The sequence below is a fragment of the Enhydra lutris genome, unplaced genomic scaffold (assembly GCF_002288905.1).
Source record: "Enhydra lutris kenyoni isolate GAN:26980312 unplaced genomic scaffold, ASM228890v2 scaffoldscaffold118, whole genome shotgun sequence".
NCBI lineage: Eukaryota > Metazoa > Chordata > Mammalia > Carnivora > Mustelidae > Enhydra > Enhydra lutris.
The window spans coordinates 637,193-658,794 of record NW_019154202.1 but is presented as its reverse complement, the minus strand read 5'-3'; the positions used below and the strand labels follow the sequence as shown (position 1 = coordinate 658,794).

The window sequence follows — 21,602 nt, the reverse complement described above, 5'->3', positions numbered from 1 at the left end:
CCGCATCAGGCTCTCTGCTCAGCAGGGGGCCTGCTTCCCCACTACCACCGCCCCTGCTGCCTGCCTCTCTGCCTACTTCTGATCTCTCTCTCTCTCTCTCTCTGTCAAATAAATAAAATCTTAAAAAAAAGGAATGTGGCTTTAAGCCTATGTCTATGTCATTTAAGTTTAAACTTACGAATGGATGGATCAGACATCACGACCATCACATAAGTGTTGGATGTAAAGATGTCAATGAAAGCAGCAAAGTTAGAGTTCCTGACTTCCATGCTCTGAAAAGAAGCAGCTAGTTTGCTATAGGAAAAATGAGAAAAAGAGGTAAAGAATATAAAATAATATCAATATAAAACATTTTTACCTTTTATGTTAGAAATTTCATAGCATTATACCTCGATTCCTCACTTCATTAAGATAGTTAATCACTAACCCCACTTTGTTTTCCAAGGAAACTCTAATGCTGAATTTAGTATGTTCTGGAAAGTAACTTAGACATAAAGTGGATTAGGACCTGATATTGACTGTAAAATGGGCTTAGACCCAGATCCATGTTAAAATATCATGTCACAAAAGATTTCTCTAATATTTAAGAAGCTTAAGTTGAAACTTTCCTATCACTGTGATTAATAACTATATTTTTGAATGTTAGTTATATTGCAATTCAAGAAATGCTCCCATTTCTTCAAAAACAAATAAGGTAATTATATTTGTATGTCACTTGCTATTTCTTCTTAAAAATGTAGGCATGAACACATCATTAAGTCTCAGATAGTGCTAAGGCATAAAAAGAGTAAACTTATACCTGTACTTAGACCCGTTCTTTTTCTGGGCATCAAAGTTTTACCAGGATAAGAAATTTGCTTATTAAATCTTTACTAAATTATACTGTTCCATCATTCTTTCTTCCTATATTCACAATGCTATGATTCAAACTGTATTTTATCAAAGGTGAGACAACATGATCAGGCATTTCTAGAATCTATTCTATACTATTCTTGAATCATTACTTATTTTAATTACTATAGTTTTATAGTAAATCTTATTTGGTAGGATAAATTTTCTTCTTTTTCAAAACTTTCTTGGACATTTTCTGTTTATTTCTTCCTAAAAAGGATTAAGTATCTCAAAAGGGTATTCTGCTTATTCTTCAATGCTTTTTCTCTATCAGTTGAGTTTGCATTAAAGGACAAAGACTTTTACCTCAGTGAATTGCAGGTTCCCTTAAAGGTTAGCTTTCTTTTCTGAATACAGAAGTAGAGTCTACTATAGTTATTTGAACCTCTCAAAAATGACAATAATTTCTTTCTAGACATAAATAAATCACACAAGATAGCTTACCTACAGCTCAGCTTAAACTGCTTAATAATGTTGCTGATTTTCTCAAATCTGTGGGCATCACGCTGCTCTTTACACTGATAGTGAGAAATCACCTATGAAAAAGAGCAATGCCTTTAAATAGTCATATCACCCTCTGCTACTTACTCCTCAAGGCAGACCTCTGCCAGTCTCCTGGTCATCCTGATTTTCAAGGTAGACTTGGCACCTGGCTTACTGTCTCTTCTTTCCCATATTATGCCAATGTTCTGTACAATTTAAATATCCCTATAGATAACCCAACAGTAGTATTTCATTATAATTTTATTAGAGAATTAAAGTATTATTTATTTTGGTTCAGTGCTATTCTTCCTTCCTTACTTTTAATCATTAAATATTACCTAATGTATTAATTTTAATGAAAGCTGTAACTTATAGTGGCTTTTGGTATTACATTTAAAAATCTTAAGTATGCAGTGAAGAAAGCCCCCATTTGTCCCTACCTCTTTCTTATCAGCACCCTCTCCACGCTCCTGAGTGTCCCATGGGCCTGAAGTATTTACTTTGAAACAGAGTGATCAAAGCAGGACCATAAAGTATAAGCAAGATTTTTTCCATAGCTGCCTGGATAGGCAGCTAGTAATAATGGAATAAGACTGGTTCCATTTCGTTGGTTTTCAGAATTGAGGGCATGATTAAAAGGAATAGACAGGGGTATTAATATTGCACTGCTACAGGTCTAATTCTTGGATGGACATAGACAAGAGTGAAAACATTTGCCAAGAATGCTTTCATTAATTAAGAATGTTGGAGGTTCATTCATATGTGGAACATAAGCAATAGCACAGAGGACCATAGGGGAAGGGAGGGAAATCTGAAAGGGGAGAAATCAGAAAGGAAGACAAACCAGGAGAGACAAAATAACTGGGAAACAACTGAGGGTTTCAGAGGGGAGGAGGGTTGGGGGGATGGGGTAACAGGGTGATGGGTATTAAGGAGGGCAAGTGTTGTGATGAGCACTGGATGTTATATGTGAATAATGAATCATTGAACACTACATCAAAAACTAATGATATACTATACAGTGGCTAACTGAACATAAGATATATACATCTATATCTATATTTATATCTATATATATACAGATGTATATAAACGAATGAATGTCAGAGGTTCAAAGATGATCAGATACTGTTGTAGTTCCAACCACAAATGATGCTGATTGACGATGCGGCAGCACAATAACCAAGACCTGTGAGGTAGCTTCTAGTAAACCAAAGTCTTTGGGTTCCAAAGGGAACCTTTAGGTTCCAGAGGTTACAAAGCTGCAATTTAAAGGAAATGAGGAAAGGGCACCACCCTTCCAGGAGCCTGTGGCTTAATTTGATTCAACACTGGAAACCTCACCCAGCCTGGACATGGACAGGATTGACAGTGAAAGGTCTTTTCCAGTTCTGTGCATGGTGGTACATGGCTGTTCTTACTCAGTGGAGTAATTTGCGTGGTTAATTCCTATAATGAACAAGACTTTGGCATGTTAACTAGTTACATGACTCCCAAGCTAGGAGCACCCCAAAATATAAACCAGTTAATAACAAACATAGGAACTAATCAATAATAATACAATAATAATAGGGAACTTTACATTACAGTTACATCAACGGACAGATCATCCAAACAGAAAATCAACAAGGAAACAATGACTTTCAAAGACATAATGGAACAGATGGATTTAATAGATATATTCAGAATATTTCATCCCAAAACAAAATACACATTCTTCTTGAGTACACACAGAACAATCTCTAGAAAAGATCACATATTAGCCCCTAAAATAAACCTCAATAAATTCAAGATTATTGAAGTCACACCATGCGTATTTTCTGGCCAAAATGCTACGAAATCAGAAGTCAACCACAACAAAAAAAATGGGAAAGACCACAAATACATGGAGGTTAAATAACACACTACTAAACAATGAATGGTTCAACCAAGAAATCAAAGAAGGAATTAAAAAAGTACATGGAAACAAATGAGAATGAAAACACAATGTCCAAAACCTCTGGGATGCAGCAAAACCATTTCTTTTTTTTTTTTTAAAGATTTTATTTATTTCTTTGACAGACAGAGATCACAAGTATGCAGAGAGGCAGGCAGAGAGAGAGAGAGGGAAGCAGGCTCCCTGATGAGCAGAGAGCCCAATGCAGGACTCGATCCCAGGACCCTGAGATCATAACCTGAGCCGAAGGCAGCGGCTTAACCCACTGAGCCACCCAGGCGCCCGCAGCAAAACCATTTCTAAGAGGGAAGTTTATAGCATTACAAGACTACCTCAACAAGATAAATCTCAAATAATCAAGCTAACCATATACCTAAAGGAGGTAGAAAAAGAAAAATGAACAAAACCTAAACCAGCAGAAGGAAAGAAATAATAAAAATTAGAGCAGAAATAAATGGTAAAGAAATTTAAAAAACAATAGAACAGATGAATGAAACCAGGAGCTGTTCTTTGAAAAAAGTTAATAAAATTGATAAACCTCTAAGCTGGACTTATCAAGAAAAAAAGAGAAAGGACCAAAATAAATAAAATCGTAAATGAGAGAGGGGAAATAACAACCAACCATACGAACATCATAAGAGAGTATTATTTAAAACTATATGCCAACAAATTGGACAACCTAGAAGAAATGGATAAATTCCTAGGAACATATAAACTACCAACACTGAAACAGGAAGAAATAGAAACCTTGAACAGACTGATAACCAGCAAAGAAATTGAATCAGAAATAAAAAAAATCTCCCAATAACAAAAGCTTAGGGCCAGGTGGCTTCACAGGTGAATTCCACTAAACATTTAAAGAAGAGTTAATGCCTATTCTCACAGTATTCCGAAAAATAGAAAAGGAAGTAAAACTTCCAAATTCACTCTAGGAGGCCAGTATTACCCGGATACCAAAACCATACAGAGACACCAATAAAAAAGAGAACTACAGGTCAACATCCCTGATGAACATAGATGTAAAAACTACCAATAAAATACAAGCAAACAAAACTCAAAAATACATTAAAAAATTATTTGCCATGATCAAATGGGATTTATTCCTGGTTTACAAAAGTAGTTCAATATTTGAAAATCAGTCAACATGACACATCACATCAGTAAGAGAAAGGGTAAGAACTATATGATTATTTCAATAGATGCAGACAAAGCATCTGACAAAGTACAACATCCATTCATTATAAAAATTCTCAACAAAAAAGGTTTACAGAGAACATACCTCAAAATAATAAAGGCCATACATGAAATACCCACAGTTAACATCATCCTTAATACAGAAAAACTGAGAGCTTTCTCCCTAAAATCAGGAATAAGACAAGGATGTCCACTCACACCAGTTTTATTCAACATAGCAATGGAAGTCCTAACACAGCAATCATACAGCAAAAAGAAAAAAAAATTATCCAAATTGGTAAGGAAGACGTAAACAATTGATTACTGGCAGGGCACATGATACTATATACAGAAAACCTGAAAGACTGTATCAAAAAACTGCTAGAACTGATAAATTCATTACAGTTGCAGGATACAAAATCAATGTACAGAATTCTTTTGCCCATGTATATGCCAATAATGAAGCAGCAGAAAGAGAAATTACAAAAGCAACACCACTTACAATTTCAACAAAAATTCGAAGATACCTAGGAATAAACCTAACCAAAGAGATGAAAGACCTGTACTCTGAAAATAAGGAAACACTGATAAAAGAAATTGATAAGGACACAAAGAAATGGAAAAACACTGCATGTTCATGGATTGGAAAAGAAAATACTGTTAAAATGTTCATAATACCCAGAGCAATCTACATATTTAATGAAACCTCTATTAACATACCAATAGACTTTTTCAAAGAACTAGAAGAAACAATTTTAATATTTGCATGGAACCATAAAAGACGCCGAATAGACAAAGCAATCTTGAAAAAGAAAAGCAATGCTGGAGGTATGACAATTTTGGACTTCAAGTTACATAATAAAGCTGCGGTGATCAAAACAGTATGGTAATGGCACAAAAACAGAGAGCAATAGAACAGAATAGAAAATCCAGGAATACATCTACAATTACATGGTCAGTTAATCTTTGACAAAGGAGGAAAAAACATAATAGGAAAAAAGACAGTCTCTTCAACAAATGATGTTGGGAAAACTGGACAGCAACATGTAAAAGAATGACACTGAACCACTTTTGTACACCATACACAAAATGATGAAAGACCTATATGTGAGACCTATAACCATAAAAATCCTAGAAGAGAACACAAGCAGTAACTTCCTTGACATTGGTCACATAATCCTGTTGCTAGATATGTCTCCTGAAGCAAGGGAAACAAAAGTAAAATCAACTACTGGAACTATGTCAAAATTAAAAGCTTCTGCACAACAAAGGAAACAATCAACAAAACTAAAAAGCAACCTATGGAATTGGAGAAGATATCTGCAAATGACATATCTGATAAAGGATTAATACCCCCTAAATATAAAGAACTTATATAACTCAACACCCAAAAAAATGAATAATCCACTTAAGAAATGGGCAGAAGAAAAAGAAAAAAAAAAAAAAAAGAAATGGGCAGAAGACATGAACAAACATTTCTCCAAAGACATAGAGATGGGCAACAGACACATGAAAAGATGCTTGACATCATTCATCATCAGGAAAATATAAGTCAAAACTACAATGAGAAATCACCTCACACCTGTTAAAATGCATAAAATGAACAACACAAGAAAGAACAGGTGTTGGTGAGAATGTGGAGAAAAAAGAACTTTCTTGCACTGTTGGTGGGAATGCAAACTGGTGCAGCCACTTTGGGAAAGCAGTATGGAAGTTCCTCAAAAAGTTAAAAATAAAACTACCTTATGATCGAGGAATCACACTTGTGGGTATTCATCCAAATAATACAAGAACACTAATTTAAAGGGATATACATACCCACCCCTAAATGTATAGCAGTGGTATTTACAATAGCTAAGATATAGAAGCAGCCCCAGTGTCCATCAATTGATGAGTGGATAACAAGATGTCACATACACATACACAATGGAATATTAGTCATAAAAAGAATGAAATCTTGCCATTTGCAATGACGTGGATGGAGTTGGAGAGTACCATGCTGAGCGAAATAAGTCAGTCAGAGAAAGACAAATATATGATTTTATTCATATGTGGAATTTAAGAAACAAAACACACAAGCAAAGGGGAAAAAAAACAGGAAAGAGTGACAAATCAAGAAATCAAGAAACATACTTTTAATCATAGAGAACAAATTTATGGTTACTAGAGGACAGACGGGTGGGGGCATGGATTCAACAGACAATGGCAATTAAGGAGTGCAATTCGTGGTGATGAGCACAGTGTGATATATGGAATTGTTGAATCACTGTATTTTATACCTGAAACTAATATAACATGTATATTAACTGGAATTAAAATAAACATTTAAAAAATTTTAAGTAAAATAAGCATAAAAAACAATAAAAGTTTTAACTAAAGGTTTCCCACCTCAAAGGATTTACTATTTATACATGAACTTACTCATTATGGACACCCATGTTAGCTAAAAACACTTCCTCTAACACTTTCAGATTTTAATAAAACCATGTATTTCCTACAGGCTGAATATTCAGATATAAAGTTTCTAGTAGGACGCAAAAGTGAGTTGCTCACCAGAATAAAATTCACAGGGCAATTTACTGAAACCATGTGAAACTTTCAAAAGGTAATTTCTAGATCAATGGTGGAACAGGTTCCCCTTGCTTGACTTCAAACCCCTCAGTGAAAATGGTCCATCACAAATAATCTTGGTCTTCAAGAGAAACCAAAGCCACCTGTTACTGTTATTGAGGAATAGGGAGCTTATACTAGGTTAACCTCTATGATCACATGTAATGAATAAGGCAAGAGAATCCTGCTGAAAGGAGGATTCTGCCATGTTGTGCATACCAAGATGATCAGAATAGCTCACTTGTTTGTTGCTTTTTACATTATCAGCAAAAGAAGACACAGGGTAGTATAATTGCAAGCAAGTGACCCCTGCCAATGGGCTCAGGCAGAAAGACACTCTAGTTAGGACTCCTTGCCACAGCTATACCACTTAGAAGGAAGTATGACTCACAATCATGGCAAAAGTTACAAATAATGTTTCCACAAAGGAAGGAGTAAAAATTATAGTCTGCATTCTCTGCCCTCTGCTGTAATAATAGCAGAAGGAACCAACATTTAATAGTTTACTGACTATATGCTAAGTTTTGCATTAGGGCTTAACATTACATTGTCCCATTTTAACCCATATAATAAACTTACAGATATGTTATCTCTATTTTATAGAAAGGGAACCAAGCTCGAAATTTAGAAATGTGTTTTAAAATCACCAATCAGCTAATCAATCAATCAATCAATAAAATTCACCAGGCACTGATAGAGCTTAGAAGCATATTATTTACTGTGAGCTGCTCTTAGAGTTATATTTATTAAACTGATCAGCAATTACTTATGCAGTACTTTGTGACATCTCAAATTAGTTTGTTATTATTCTTTAAAATTTTACTTATAAACACAATATTACATCCCCCTCAGGGCCATGTACACAGTAGGCTCCTCAGTTAAGCTGAATTTATGTAAGAAAAATACCAAGGTGCCTCTTTCCCCTTCCACCTCTCCATCTGAATTCTTAGTTATGTCACTGAGATGACCATTACACCTCTTCCATGTTAAAAGTCTTCATATCAGTCTTTTGGAGAAAGGAGTGGGATGAGAATTTTATCAAAAGGAAAATACCCCTCATTTCACAATAAAAGTCAATAGGAAATTGGGAATTCTTTAACACAAATGAAGTATTAGCAGAAATAATCTAAACTCTATAGTAAGGCCTGCTTGTAAAAATCTAAATTTTACTAACTACTAAAGAGCTACACACCAAAGGACTTCTTTCAGGTCACCTGCTAACAATACTATTTTGTAATTAAGGTTATACATGCTGATGTAAAGACAAGAGGAGAAAAGGTTTTTCCTGAAAATAGCAACGTGTTGTTCTCTGTTGCTTGACAGAAGAAAGTTAAGTGTGAAGTATATCTGCAGAATAGAAATTTCTCACCAGAAAAGTAGCTCTTTCAAACAAAAGCACTTCGTCAGCCTCAATAATTTCAGCAAAATTCCGTAGGTTCATTTCCAGCTGCTGAACATTGGGAATCAGCTGATAAACAATGCTGGACCAAGCCTAACAGAACAGAAGTACAGTGTAATGTTACTAACAGGTACCCAGTCCTGGACCTCTGCAAATGAGTAAGTACACTACAACATATGGACAGCAAGATATGGTAATATTTGAGTCCCAAACAAACATTGGTAACAAATATGATATAACACAAATAAAATGAGAAGATGAAGCTACTATTTGATTTTTATCCTTCAGCTGGAATTTTTTAAAGTTTCAAACATTTGTAAAATGCTAGAAAACTTCTTTCCATTGATAATTCTCAAAAAAATATTAATTTAGTTCCACATTTGCCTTAGGAATAATTGTAAACTCTGATTTACTGGGCCAAATAAGAAGTTTCTAATCCAGCCATTCAACAAATATTTAAGTCCAATAATGCAGACTGCTCTAAAGATCAGAACTTAATAATGTTATATTTAACATAAATCTAAGAATCACTTTTGTAAAAATATCAGAGTCACACAGAAAAATGTCCCCTCCCCTCAATGGGATAACGTACAAAAGAAATTATAAGAGAAATTAGTAGCATTATCATTTCAAAAGGCTTATTGTCAGCTATATGTTATTGATCCAATTGAATTAAAAATGGTCCAGTGGTGTGCTTCCCTAAAGTAGACTTCATCTAGAGAAGTATGACTAACATAAGGAGTTGGAATTAACCATACCCTCCCTCTATTCTCTTAAGGCTCTTTTATTTGCATTTCCATTGTAGTAATTCCTTCCAATTTGTCTAGTAAGCTGTATAATGTTCTTTTCTCCCCTACTAGAGGGCAGGAACCTGGTCTTAGTCATTTGTGTGTCCAAAAACATCAAGCAGATATGCAATGAGTGCTTGTAGAATAAAACAATATAAAAATTTAAGTCAGCTCTATGCAACATTGATGTAGAAGATAGTAGTGCTATGTCTCTGTTCCAATTAGTTTTATTACTTAAGCATGGGGGTTCAGGTTTCAAGTTCCCAGGTCGGTGTTAATGTCACTGCTGAATTTACCTTGGAGAAGGCACCAAAGCTAACCACAGCAGAGACATTGTCACTCACAGCAGTGTTGTGATTAGCCAATTGTCTTTGGTCGTGTTATGTATTGCCATCCTTCACACCGCAGTTGGTTCTTATCAGTGCGTCATGTCCATCCTTATTCACGGTTACCTGTTCTATGGGAATAAGGCTTTGAGAGAAATTCGGCCCAAATTAATCTAGAGCAGTATTTCCTAGACAGGTATCTCAAAATGATCTGTTATTAGAGTGAGGCTGGGTCAACATAATATTGGGAAAAAAAGAATTAGTTGAAAAAATAAATCAATGGCTATTTTTTAAGGTCCATTGATTTTTCTCCTTGGCAAATCAGGTTTTCGTGCTTCTCTGGTTGTAGATACTTGTCAGATGCAGTTGATACTGAGGCTGTAGCTACCAATGACAGAGAAAGATGCTTTCCCACTCAGAGTCAGACTTCTCAATGGATACTAGTAGCAGTCTGAAGGAAAGGTCTGACCATGAAAGGACCCCAAAGAAGCCAGTCTTTCAAATCACTAGACCTCATAGGAGAAAGAGAGGAAGCAGGATAACGAGCCTATGTGCTAATAAGGTAATTTCAGTTTAGTCCATAACACAGCTACTGTTGTAACCTCTACAACTACTGCAGGCAGTATGGTATTCATCCCAGCAATGGAAACAATCCTGGTTGAAGAATGCTAATCCCCACTTTGGCATGAAAGTTGAAGCTACCACATTCTAGGCATAAAGTATCTCATTATAAGACTCCCTTCTCCAAACTCTTCCCTAAATATTGTTATTCTAATGCCATCCAAACTGAAGCAGACTAGTTTATATCCTGAAGAGTTACCTCAATATTAGATACAGCTCCAATCAGCATTGAGATCACAACAGATCACAATGGATGATGGTAATTGAAACCTCTACTGTCACAAGCATCAGTATCAAATTAATCATCATAAAACTGACTAATTCAGTGTGACTTGGTAGGTACTGCAACACAATCTTAAGATCAAAACCAAAATCTCTTAAAGTTAAGTTTGATAGTTTTCAAACAATTTATTGTAGATTATTTCTTTTTTTTTAAATTCAACACATCTAAATGGGTATAACAGAGATTAAAATCTTTTACTTTTGACAATACCCTTTTAACTTTTTCTCATGATCTTAAAATAAGGGAGCTCAGGGAAACATACACACCTTATAAAGAGTTTCATCCCAGATAGATGTTCGGAAACAAGAACATTCCAGTGGGCGAGACAAACGCCTCAGATCTTCTTCTCGCTCTTTAAAAATCTGAATTAAAAAGTCCAAATATAGATCAATATAACAGGTCTTCTGCAAAATCTGAGATGTAACTATTTCAGTGTATTTTAAACAGGACCATTTCCTCTTTCCTCAGAGGAATTTTTCAAGTAATTTTTCATTACTTCATGAACTAGGATGGCAGAAATCATTTCAGGTCAGGTCTAAAAGTACAACAGCTACTAGAATTCTTCAGGTCTCTGCTGCTTCTGCCGAGTACTCACTGAGAGCACTGTGTTGGGGAAAAAAAAATTCACCATACAGAGGAATGTTAATAAAATATATCTAACATTCCAAATCACCTAATCTGTGTCATTTTTAGATAGTAATATGGTAAAATAAAATAGTTTCACTTTTGTAGATATCTTTCTCTCACACAAATATATGCATATACTCATATATATTACTTCTGAATGGACTTTTTATTTGGCTATATAGATATAACCCCCCCACACACAAATACAAATATCTATCTTACACATATTTATGTACACACACCCAAATGCACATTAAAGAGTATCTATCTAATATATACAAATATGTATCTACAGATATTTTCCATGACTGGGTGGATTTGTAGTGAGTGTATGTACACACTGTGATAGCCAATTTTATGTATCAATGTGGCTAGGCCACAGTACCCAGACATCTGGTCAAATACCAGTTTAGATTTTACCATGAAGAGTTTTTAAGTGAGATAAATATTTATGTCAGTAGACGAAGCAAAGAACATTCCCCTCCAAAATGTGGGTTGGCTTTACGCAATTAGTTGAAGGTTTTAAGAGATAAAGACTGCCATCCCACAGGAAGGAGGAATTCTGCCTCCAGTCTGACTTCTGATATGTGATACAATATTAGTCTTTCCTGGATCTCCAGCCTACTAGCCTGCCCTGCAGATTTGGACTTGCCAGTCTCAATAGTTGTGTAAGTCAATTCTTTAAAAATCCATCCATCCATCCATCAATCAATCAATCAGCCAATCCCTCTCTTTACACACACACACACACACACACACACACTTCTTATTGGTTCTGTTTATCTGGAGAACACACACACATACAGAGGGAAATATCTATCTTGAAATTGAGTTTTAGGGAGGCACCCTAGCCACTCTGACTTCAAGATTTGAAAGTTTGAATCTTTAATGAAATGGGGTTTATTAATTGAGCTTAGAATCCCACAAAGAACATTAATATATTTTTGAGGATATAACATAAAAGCATGTAGGAGACAATAAGTTGATTAACAAATAATGAAAAGTAATTTAAAAAATCCATAAGGACCTCATTTGTTGGAATGTTGTTTTTCTATAGCAAATTGGGCCAGGGAATGAAATGATTTTTAAAGGAAACAGAACAGAAAACAAAACAACAGCAATAATAATAATAACACAGCCCTCACAATCTGAAAACCCAACCTACTTACAGAATTTTCTGCTGAATTACAATGGAATTAATACTTAGTGAGAAAAAGAGAGGGAGAAGGAAAAAAGACTACATACTCAAAAGTAATTTTCAGAGTCAAATACAGAATCCTGCCAAGTCATTTGTGAAGGCCTGTAAGCTTACTCAGAAACACCAAAACATGCCCAAACACTGAAACATTGGAGGCAATACTGCAACTAGTTATAGAAAAAAGTATTCCTGACCACAGCTGTTACCAAAAAAATCATTTAAATAAAGGATATCCTTAGACTCCTAGGCTCCAATCCAAAAAGGAACTGAATTCTTCTACATCACCAAAATATTCTAAAACTGCTTTTCTTACCATTATTCTTAGACGATCTTCTCTTTTAGCTTAGAAAGAGAAAATTCTCCTATTTTATACCATATAAACTAAAGCTGGACTATATTTGTTTCTTGGTTTAAATTTATGTGTACTAATCCCCATGCTAGAAAAGAAGGCAAAGATACCACACATTGCAATTAAAAAGGACTTGGCAGTGAGCTTAACACAGTGTGACTGCACTTCCACTGGTGCATACATGTTTCCTAAGTCAACCCAGTGACAGCTATAATCGTTTTTCATCTCATCCCTGGTGGGTCTTCTAGCCTGGGCAATAACTGCCTATTCTGAAGAACAATAAAACAGGGGCAGCAAACATAAAGGTATATAAAGGAGGCTATAAATGGGGAAGATGGTGGAATAGGAGGATATTAAGCTCATCTTGTCCCACAAACATACATATAAAACAGCCACATCAGTGCCACCAACCCAGAAAATGACCCAAAGACTGGCAAAACAGACTTTCTACAGCTAATCATGGAGAGAACACATTGAAAAGGGTAGGAGGGGCAGAGACATGGGGAACCAAACTCTCAAACAGACTAATCACAAGTGAGAGGGACACCACAAGAATAAAGAAGGGAGAGAACTAGACCCCACACTAGGGCACCCCAGACCTAGGTGCACTAGATGCACTAGGAAGATGAGTCCCCATAACATTTGGCTTGAAAACAAGCAGGGCTTAATTTTTTCAGCTTTTATAACCAGGGAACTTAACTTCATGTACTTTAAACTCAGCTGGCTCAGCTCTGTGAGAGCTGGAAGGTAACAGGGAACTAAGTCTTCATTCTCAAAGAGCCAGCATATCAAACATTTCCACGGAGATACAATATAGAAACAGCAGTGGAAAAGCGCCTAGGGTACACATGAAAGAGATTAATTTACTAATCTCAGAATACATGAAAGAGGGCAAGGGATCTTTAGGAGACTTCTCTAAGAATAAAAGAACTGGTAGGCACCATTTCTCTCTGCATCCCCAGTGTAAATAGCCGGACACTTGCAGAAAATACCACAAACACTCTCTACTTTCCTTACTAGCACTATGTACCTCACCACCACAATCTCCTGCAGATCCATCCTATCCAACCTGCTCCATGCAGCAGGAGTCCTTCCAAAGCAGCTCTTGCATGTCTCATCCTGAAAGGAGCCTTGGCAGGGGCCAGCATAACTCCAAAGTTACTCCTGTCTCAGGGAAAAGGGAAGATAACAATAAACACAGCCCCAGCAGCCAAACCTAATAACTGGTAGTGAAAAGAAAGTACTCTGTCAAACAGTATCTCTGTAGCCCCTGCAGGAAACTGGCCTGACTCCTGGGCCTACACACCAACAAAAACCTCTCAGGGGACAAGGCAGGGAGAGCACCCTGCAGTTTGGTGTTACTGTAGCTCCTGCAAACATGCTGAGAACAGGCATCTGATCTGACTGCTGAAAGCATCCAAAAATGATAAGTCCACAGCAGCCTCAGACTGACCCCTAACAGCACAGAGACCAAATCCTACCAAGCGTGTGCACAACAGGCAAAGTGGGCCATACTAATATACTGATCTAAAGGCAAACACAGCTCAAACAGAAGAGCATGGTGCACACAATCCACGTAGGAGCAACTCCTGAAGCACCTGGTTCTGTTAAACAGGGGACATGTGCTACAGGCCACCAAAGGAGCTTTTCTTCATAAGACCTTTACTTCCAACATCAGGAGATAAAAACGATGTTCCTAATACACAGAAACAAACACAGAAAATTAGATAAAATGAGGAGACAGAGGGATATGATCCAAATGGAAAAAAAAAAAAACAGGACAAAACAACAGCAAAACAGCTAAATGAAATGATGATAACCGATATGTGTGATAAAGAACACAAAGTAATGGTCATAACGATACTCACAGGATTTCAGAAAAGAGTGGAGAATCTCAGTGCAACTCTTACCAAAGAGAAAGTAAAGCAAATAAGAAACGAAGAACTCAATAACCAAAATTAAAAATACACAGGAGGCGATCAACAGCAGATTAGAGGAGGCAGAAGAATGGATCAGAGAGCTGGAAGACAGAGTAGTTAATAAAAAGCAACCAAACAAAATAGCAAACAAACAAAAAGAATAAAAAATAAGACTAGGTTAAGGAAACTCAGCAATATAATCAAGTGTAAAAACACTTAGATTATAGGGATTCCAGAAGAGAGAAGGAGGCAGAAAATTTATTTGAAGAAATAACAGCTGAAAAATTCCCTAATCTGGAGAAAGAAATAGATATCAAGATCTTGGAGGCACAGAAAGCACCCAAAAAAACCAACCTGAGGAAGTCCACACCAAGAAACATAAAAATTAAAATGGCAAAAAGTAGTGATAAAGAGAGAATTTTAAAAACAGCATAAGAAAGTTAGACACAAAGGAAATCCCATAAGGTTACCCACTGCATTTTCACCAGAAACTTGGCAGACCAGAAGACAGTGGCAGGACATACTCAAAATACTACAAGGAAAAAATCTACAACCACAAATAATTTACCCAGCAAAGCTATTATTTAGAATAGAAGGAAAAACAGAGTTTTCTAGACAAACAAAAGTTAAAGGCTTTCATCACCATTAAACCAGCCTTACAATAAAAGTTAAAGGGAATTCTTTGAGGGGAAAGAAAAGGCCATAATCAGGAGAAAGAAAATTATGAAAGGAAAACATTTCATAGGTAAATAAAAACATAATGAAAGTAGTAGACTAATCACTTACAAAACCAATATGGAGGTTAAACACAAAAGGTGTAAAATCAGTTATATCTATAAAAATCAGTCTATGGATTCACAAAATAAAAAGATACAAATTGGGGCGCCTGGGTGGCTCAGTGGGTTAAGCCGCTGCCTTCGGCTCAGGTCATGATCCCAGGGTCCTGGGATCGAGTCCCGCATCGGGCTCGCTGCTCAGCAGGAAGCCTGCTTCCCTTCCTCTCTCTCTGCCTGCCTCTCTGCCTACTTGTGATCTCTCTCTGTCAAATAAATAAATAAAATCTTAAAAAAAAAAAAAAAAAGATACAAATTATGACATCATATGCATAAAACATTGTTGGAGGGGTGTAAAAATTTAGTACTTTTATAATGTGCTCAAATTTAAGGGACCATCAACTTAATATAGACTGTTATATGCATCAGATGTTATATATGAGCTTACTGATAAACACAAATCAAAAACCTGTAATAGATAACCAAATAAATGGAGAAAGGAATCCAAGCATATCATTATGGAAAGCCATCAAACCATAAAGGAAGAGAGCAAGAGAAGAAAAAAAAACACAGAAAAAGTACAAGAACTGTGAAATATAACAAAATGACAGTAAGTACATATCTATCAATAATTACATTGAATTTAAATGGACTAAATGCTCCAATTAAAAAACACAGGGTGGGCGCCTGAGTGGCTCAGTGGTTAAAGCCTCTGCCTTAGGCTCAGGTCATGATCTCAGGGTCCTGAGATCGAGTCCCACATCGGGCTCTCTGCTCAGCAGGGAGCCTGCCTCCTCCTCCTGTCTCTCTCTCTGCCTGCCTCTCTGCCTACTTGTGATCTGTCAAAAAAAAAAAAATCTAAAAAACACAGGGTGACTGCATGTATAAAAACCAAGACCCATCCATATGCTGCCTACAAGAGACTCATTTCATACCTAAAGACACATGGAGGTTGAACATGAAGGGATGGAAAAACATTTACCATGCATATGGAAGCAAAAACAAAGATGGGATAGCAATGTTTATATAAGACAAAATAGACTTTAAAATAAACACTGTAACAAGAGACAATGAAGCACACTACATGATGATAAAGGGAACAATCCAACAAGAGGATAGAATAATTATAAATATGCATTCAACATGGGAATACCTAAATAGAGAAACATAAACACAGGGGTAACTGGGTAGTTCAGTGGGGTGAGTTTCCAACTCTTGGTTTCAGTTCAAGAGTCATGATCTCAGGTCATGATCTCAGGTTTGTAATACTGAGCCCTGTGCTCAGGCTCCACATGGAGCTTGCTTGGGATTCTCTCTCTTCCTCTCCCTCTGCAACCCCCACCAACCTACCCATGCTCTTGCTTCTCTCTTAAAAAAAAAGAGAGAAACAAAAGAAACATAAACACATAAACATAAACATAAAGACAAGAATTGAAAGTAATAAAAGTAGGGAACTTTAATACCCCCATTTACATCAATGGATAGATCATCCAGACATAAAATCACCAAAAAACAGTGGACATTGGATCAGATATAACTAAGATACACTCAGAACATTCCATCCCCAAACAGCAGAATACACTCTTTTAAAGTGCACATGGAACATCTTCCAGAATAGATCATGATATGTCACAAAACAAGTCTCAATAAATCAAAACAGTGAGAGTATATCATGCATGTTTTCTGACCTCAGTGGTACAAAACTAGAAATCAATCCCAAGAAAAAATCTGGAAAGAACCCAAATACATGGAGACTAAATGACATGGTACTAAACAATGAATGGATCAACCAAGAAATAAAAGGAAATCAAAAACTACATGAAGATAAATGGAAACACAATGATCCAAAATATTTGGAATGCAGGAAAAGCTGTTATAAGAGGGAAGATAATAATAGCAACAAAGGCCTATCTCAAGAAGGAAAAATCTTCAATAAACAACCAAACTTTACACCTATAGGAACTAGAGAGGTGCAGAGTGGTTCAGTTGGTTAAGCATCCGAATCCTGGTTTCAGCTCAGATTGTGATCTCTGGGATAAGGGTCAGACTCTGCACTTAGCACAGAGTCTGCTTGATATTCTTTCCCCTCCTTCCTCTCCCTCTTCTTTCCCTGCTCATACTCTCGCTGAAAGAAAGAAATAAAATCTAAAAAAAATTAATAAAGGAACTAGAAAAAAATGCTCAAAGGCAATTAGAAAGAAATAATAAAGATCAGAGCAGAAATAAATGAAATAGAGACTAAAAAACCAACAGTACAGGTCAATGAAACCGGGAGCGAGTTTTCCAAAAAGCTCAAAAAAATTGATAAACTTTTAGCCAGACTTAACTAGGAAAATAAAGAGGACTCAAATAAAATCACCAACGAAAAGAGGAGAAATAACAACCAGAACTACAGAAATACAAAAGATTATAAGACATTATGAGAATTTATGTGCCAAAAGACTGGACAACCTAGAAGAAATGGATAAATTCCAAGAAATATATAACCTCTCAAAACTTAAACAGGAAGAAATAGAAAATATGAACAGACCAATTATTGGCAATGCAACTGAATCTGTAATCAATTAAAATCCCAAAATCAACAACAACAAAAAAGTACAGGATAAGATGCTTCACAGGTGAAGTCTACCAAACATTTAAAGAAGAGTTAATATCTATTCTTCTCAAACTATTAAAAAAAATAGACAAGGAAGGAAAAGCTTCCAAATTCATTCTATGAGGCCAGCATTACCCTGATACCAAAACCACATAAACTACAGAAAAGAAGACTACAGACAAAATCACTGATGAACAGAGGTGCAAAAATCCTCAATAGAATATTAACAAACTGAATCTAAAAATACATTTAAAAAAATCACTCATTGGGATGCCTGGGTGGGCCAGTCAGTTACGTGTCTGCCTTTGGCTTGAATCATGATCCCAGGATCCTGGGATCGAGTCCCACACTGGGCTCCTTGCTCAGTGAGGAGCCTGCTTCTCCCTCTGCCTGTTCCCCCTACTTGTGCTCTCTCTCTGACAAATAAGATCTTAAAAAAAATCATTCACCATGATCAAGTGGTATTTATTTCTGTGATGCAAAGGGGATTTAATATTTGCAAATCAATCAATGTGATATATCACATTAGCAAGAGAAAGAATAAAACCCGTATGATCATTTCAACAGGTGCAGTGAGAGCACCTGACAAAATGCAGTATTAATTCATGATAAAAACTCTCAACAAAGTAGGTTTAGAGGGAACATACCTCAACATAATAAAGGCCATACATGAAATAACCAAAGCTAACATTCTCAATGGTGCAAAATGGAGCTTTCCTCTATGATCAGGAACAAGACAAGGATGTCCACTCTGACCACTTTTATTCAACATAGTATTGAAAGTCTCAGCCAGAGCGATCAAACAAGAAAAAGAAATAAAAGGTATCCCTATTGGTAAGGATGAAGTAAAACTCTCAATGCTGATAACATGATACTATATAGTGAAAACCCAAAAGAATCCACCAAAAACTATTAGAACTGATAAATGAATTCAGTGAAGTTGTAGGATACAAAATTAATATACAGAAATCTATTGTATTTCTATACACTAAAATGAAGTAGAAGGAGAAATTAAGAAAACAATCCCACTTATATTTGTACCAAACAAAATAAAATACATAGGAATAAACTTAACCAAGGAGATGAAAGACCTGTACTCTGAAAACTGTAACACACTGAAGAAGGAAACTGAAGATGACACTAACAAATGGAAAAGATTTTCCATGCTCATGGACTGGAAGAACAAATATAGTTGAAATGTCCATACTACCCAAAGCAATCTACAGATTTAAGCAGTCCTACCAAAACACCAACAGGATTTTTAACAAAACTAGAACAAGTAATCCTAAAATTTGTATGGAACCACAGAAAGCCCCGAAAAGCCAAAGCAATCTTGAAAAAGAACAAAACTGGAGGTATCAGAATCCCAGATTTCAAGATATACTACACAGCTGTAGTAATCAAAACAGTATGGTACTGGCACAAAAACAGACACTTAGAACCATGGAACAGAATAGAATAGCACAAATACACCAGTGCTTATATGCTCAATTAATCTACCATAACAGAGGCAAGAATATACAATAGGAAAAAGTCTCTTCAACAAATGTTGTTGAGAAAAGTGGGCAGCAACATGCAAAAGAATTAAACTGGACCACTTTCTTACACGATACACAAAAATGAACTCAAAATGGATTAAAGACCTAAATGTGAGACCTGAAACCATAAATTCCTAGAAGAAAATACATGCAGTAATTTCTTTGACATTTGCCATAGAAACATTTTTCTAGGTTTCTGGCAAAAGAAACAAAAGCAAAATCAAACTACTGATTTTATTTAAAATTTTATCTAAATTTTATTTAAAAATAAAAAGCTTTCACATAATACAGGAAACCATCAACAAAACAAAAAGGCAACCTACCACATGGGAGAAAATATCTGCAAATGATATATCTAATGAAGGGTTAAAATCCAAAATATATAAAGAACTTGAACAATTCAAGCCCTCCAAAAAACAAATAATCCAATTTAAGGAATGAGTAAAGGATCTGAATAGACATTTTTCCAAAGAAGACATACAGATGGCCAACACACATAAAAAGATTTTCAACATTACTAATCATAAGGGAAGTGCAAATTAAAACCAGAACACAGTATCACTTTACACCTTTCAGAATGGGTAAGCTAAAAAGCAAGACATAACAAGTATTGACGAGGATGTGGAGAAAAAGGGACCCTCATGCACCACTGGTAAAATGCAAATTGGTGCAGGCACTGTGGAAATCAGTATGGAAGTTCCTCAAAAATTAAAAATAGAATTACCATAGGATCCAGTAATTCCACTACTGGGTATTTACCCAAAGAAAAGGAAAATATGCATGCAAAACAATATATGGGTCCTATATTGCAGCATTATTTACAACAGCCAAGATATGGAAGCAACTCAAGTGTGCCTCCATAGATGAATAGATAAAGAAGATATGTTTATATATGTATGTTACATACATATACATATATTTTATATGTATAAGTTATATATATATATGTACATATAATGTGGTATTATACAACCATAAAATGAATGAAATCTTGCTATTTTCAAGAACATGTATCAACCTAGAGAGTATAATGCTAAGTGAAATATGTTAGTCAGGGAAAGATATATACCATATGACTTCACTCATTTGTGGAACTGAAGAAAGGAAACAAAGCAACAAACAAAGAAAAAAAGAGAGACAAGAAAATAGATGCTTAAATACAGAGAACAAACTCCTGGTTGACAGAGGGGAGTGGGGGGGAAATAGATGAAATAGATAAAAGGGATTTAGAGAACACTTATCTTGATGAGCAGTGAGAAATGTATAGAATTAGTGAATCATATTGTACATCTAAAATATAACACTATATGTTAATTTTACTTGAATAAAGAAATACATAAAGGCTGCTTAATGATATCACATTCACAAGTTCCTTACCTAAATCTGAAAATTATTTGCCAAATGGATATTATATTCCCCTTACCATAGAAAATTTGCTTATGAGTGTTTTAAAAAACCTGACAGAACTTTGAGCACTAATGCTGAAATTTATTCTTCCTGAAAACAATCATACGATTTACCTATTTCTCTATAAAAGAAGTTTAGAAAGCATGTCAACCATTTCGTGCAGCATCCTTTATGCTTCTTACCAGGTCCCGTTGATCCTCCTGTACCAGATCCATTTTGTGTACCAAGCAAAAAACTTTCGCATCTGGAGAATTCTGCAGAATGGCTTCTAAGCATGACTGGTAATAGTGCATGTCTTTTTCCAGTTCACGGCTTTCCACATCAAACACATATATCAGAACCTCCACATTTCGGAAGATGTTATCTCGTTGGCTAGTAAAATAATTTTCCATGAAGGTATCCTGTCTAATAGGAAAAAAAATTTGGTAATAACCAAGTCCTCAGTTTAGTCACTCCTACTTACAATTTATTTTTTGTTGGCTTAATCAATGTGAAAGATAATCTTAAGGCTTCAAATTAATAGGCAAGTAAGAGTAAATTGGTACAGTTTCAACTTCTTAGTTGAGCCACACCTGCACCACCCTTTGCCCCACCCTTTGCCCCTCTCCTTGTGTTCCAAATACACTATGACCTTCCCTTAGTTCCACTGGGCTGTGATGTATCCACCAAGAAGCATTTACACATG

At 35.7% G+C, this 21,602-nt stretch overlaps 1 protein-coding gene across 4 annotated transcripts in view; it reads right to left on the bottom strand.

Annotated features, from left to right (window-relative positions):
- Positions 1–21,602, bottom strand: part of LOC111139787 (Ras related GTP binding B) — a 35,406-nt gene that overhangs the window by 1,572 nt on the left and 12,232 nt on the right. For all 4 annotated transcript variants that reach the window (XM_022492177.1, XM_022492174.1, XM_022492175.1 and 1 more), the window contains 5 exons: positions 21,100–21,322; positions 10,777–10,872; positions 8,463–8,585; positions 1,336–1,427; positions 179–294 (listed from right to left, as the gene is read on the bottom strand). In XM_022492177.1, coding sequence (XP_022347885.1) covers positions 179–294; positions 1,336–1,427; positions 8,463–8,585; positions 10,777–10,872; positions 21,100–21,322 — 650 coding nt within the window. The remainder of the gene's footprint in view (positions 1–178; positions 295–1,335; positions 1,428–8,462; positions 8,586–10,776; positions 10,873–21,099; positions 21,323–21,602) is intronic.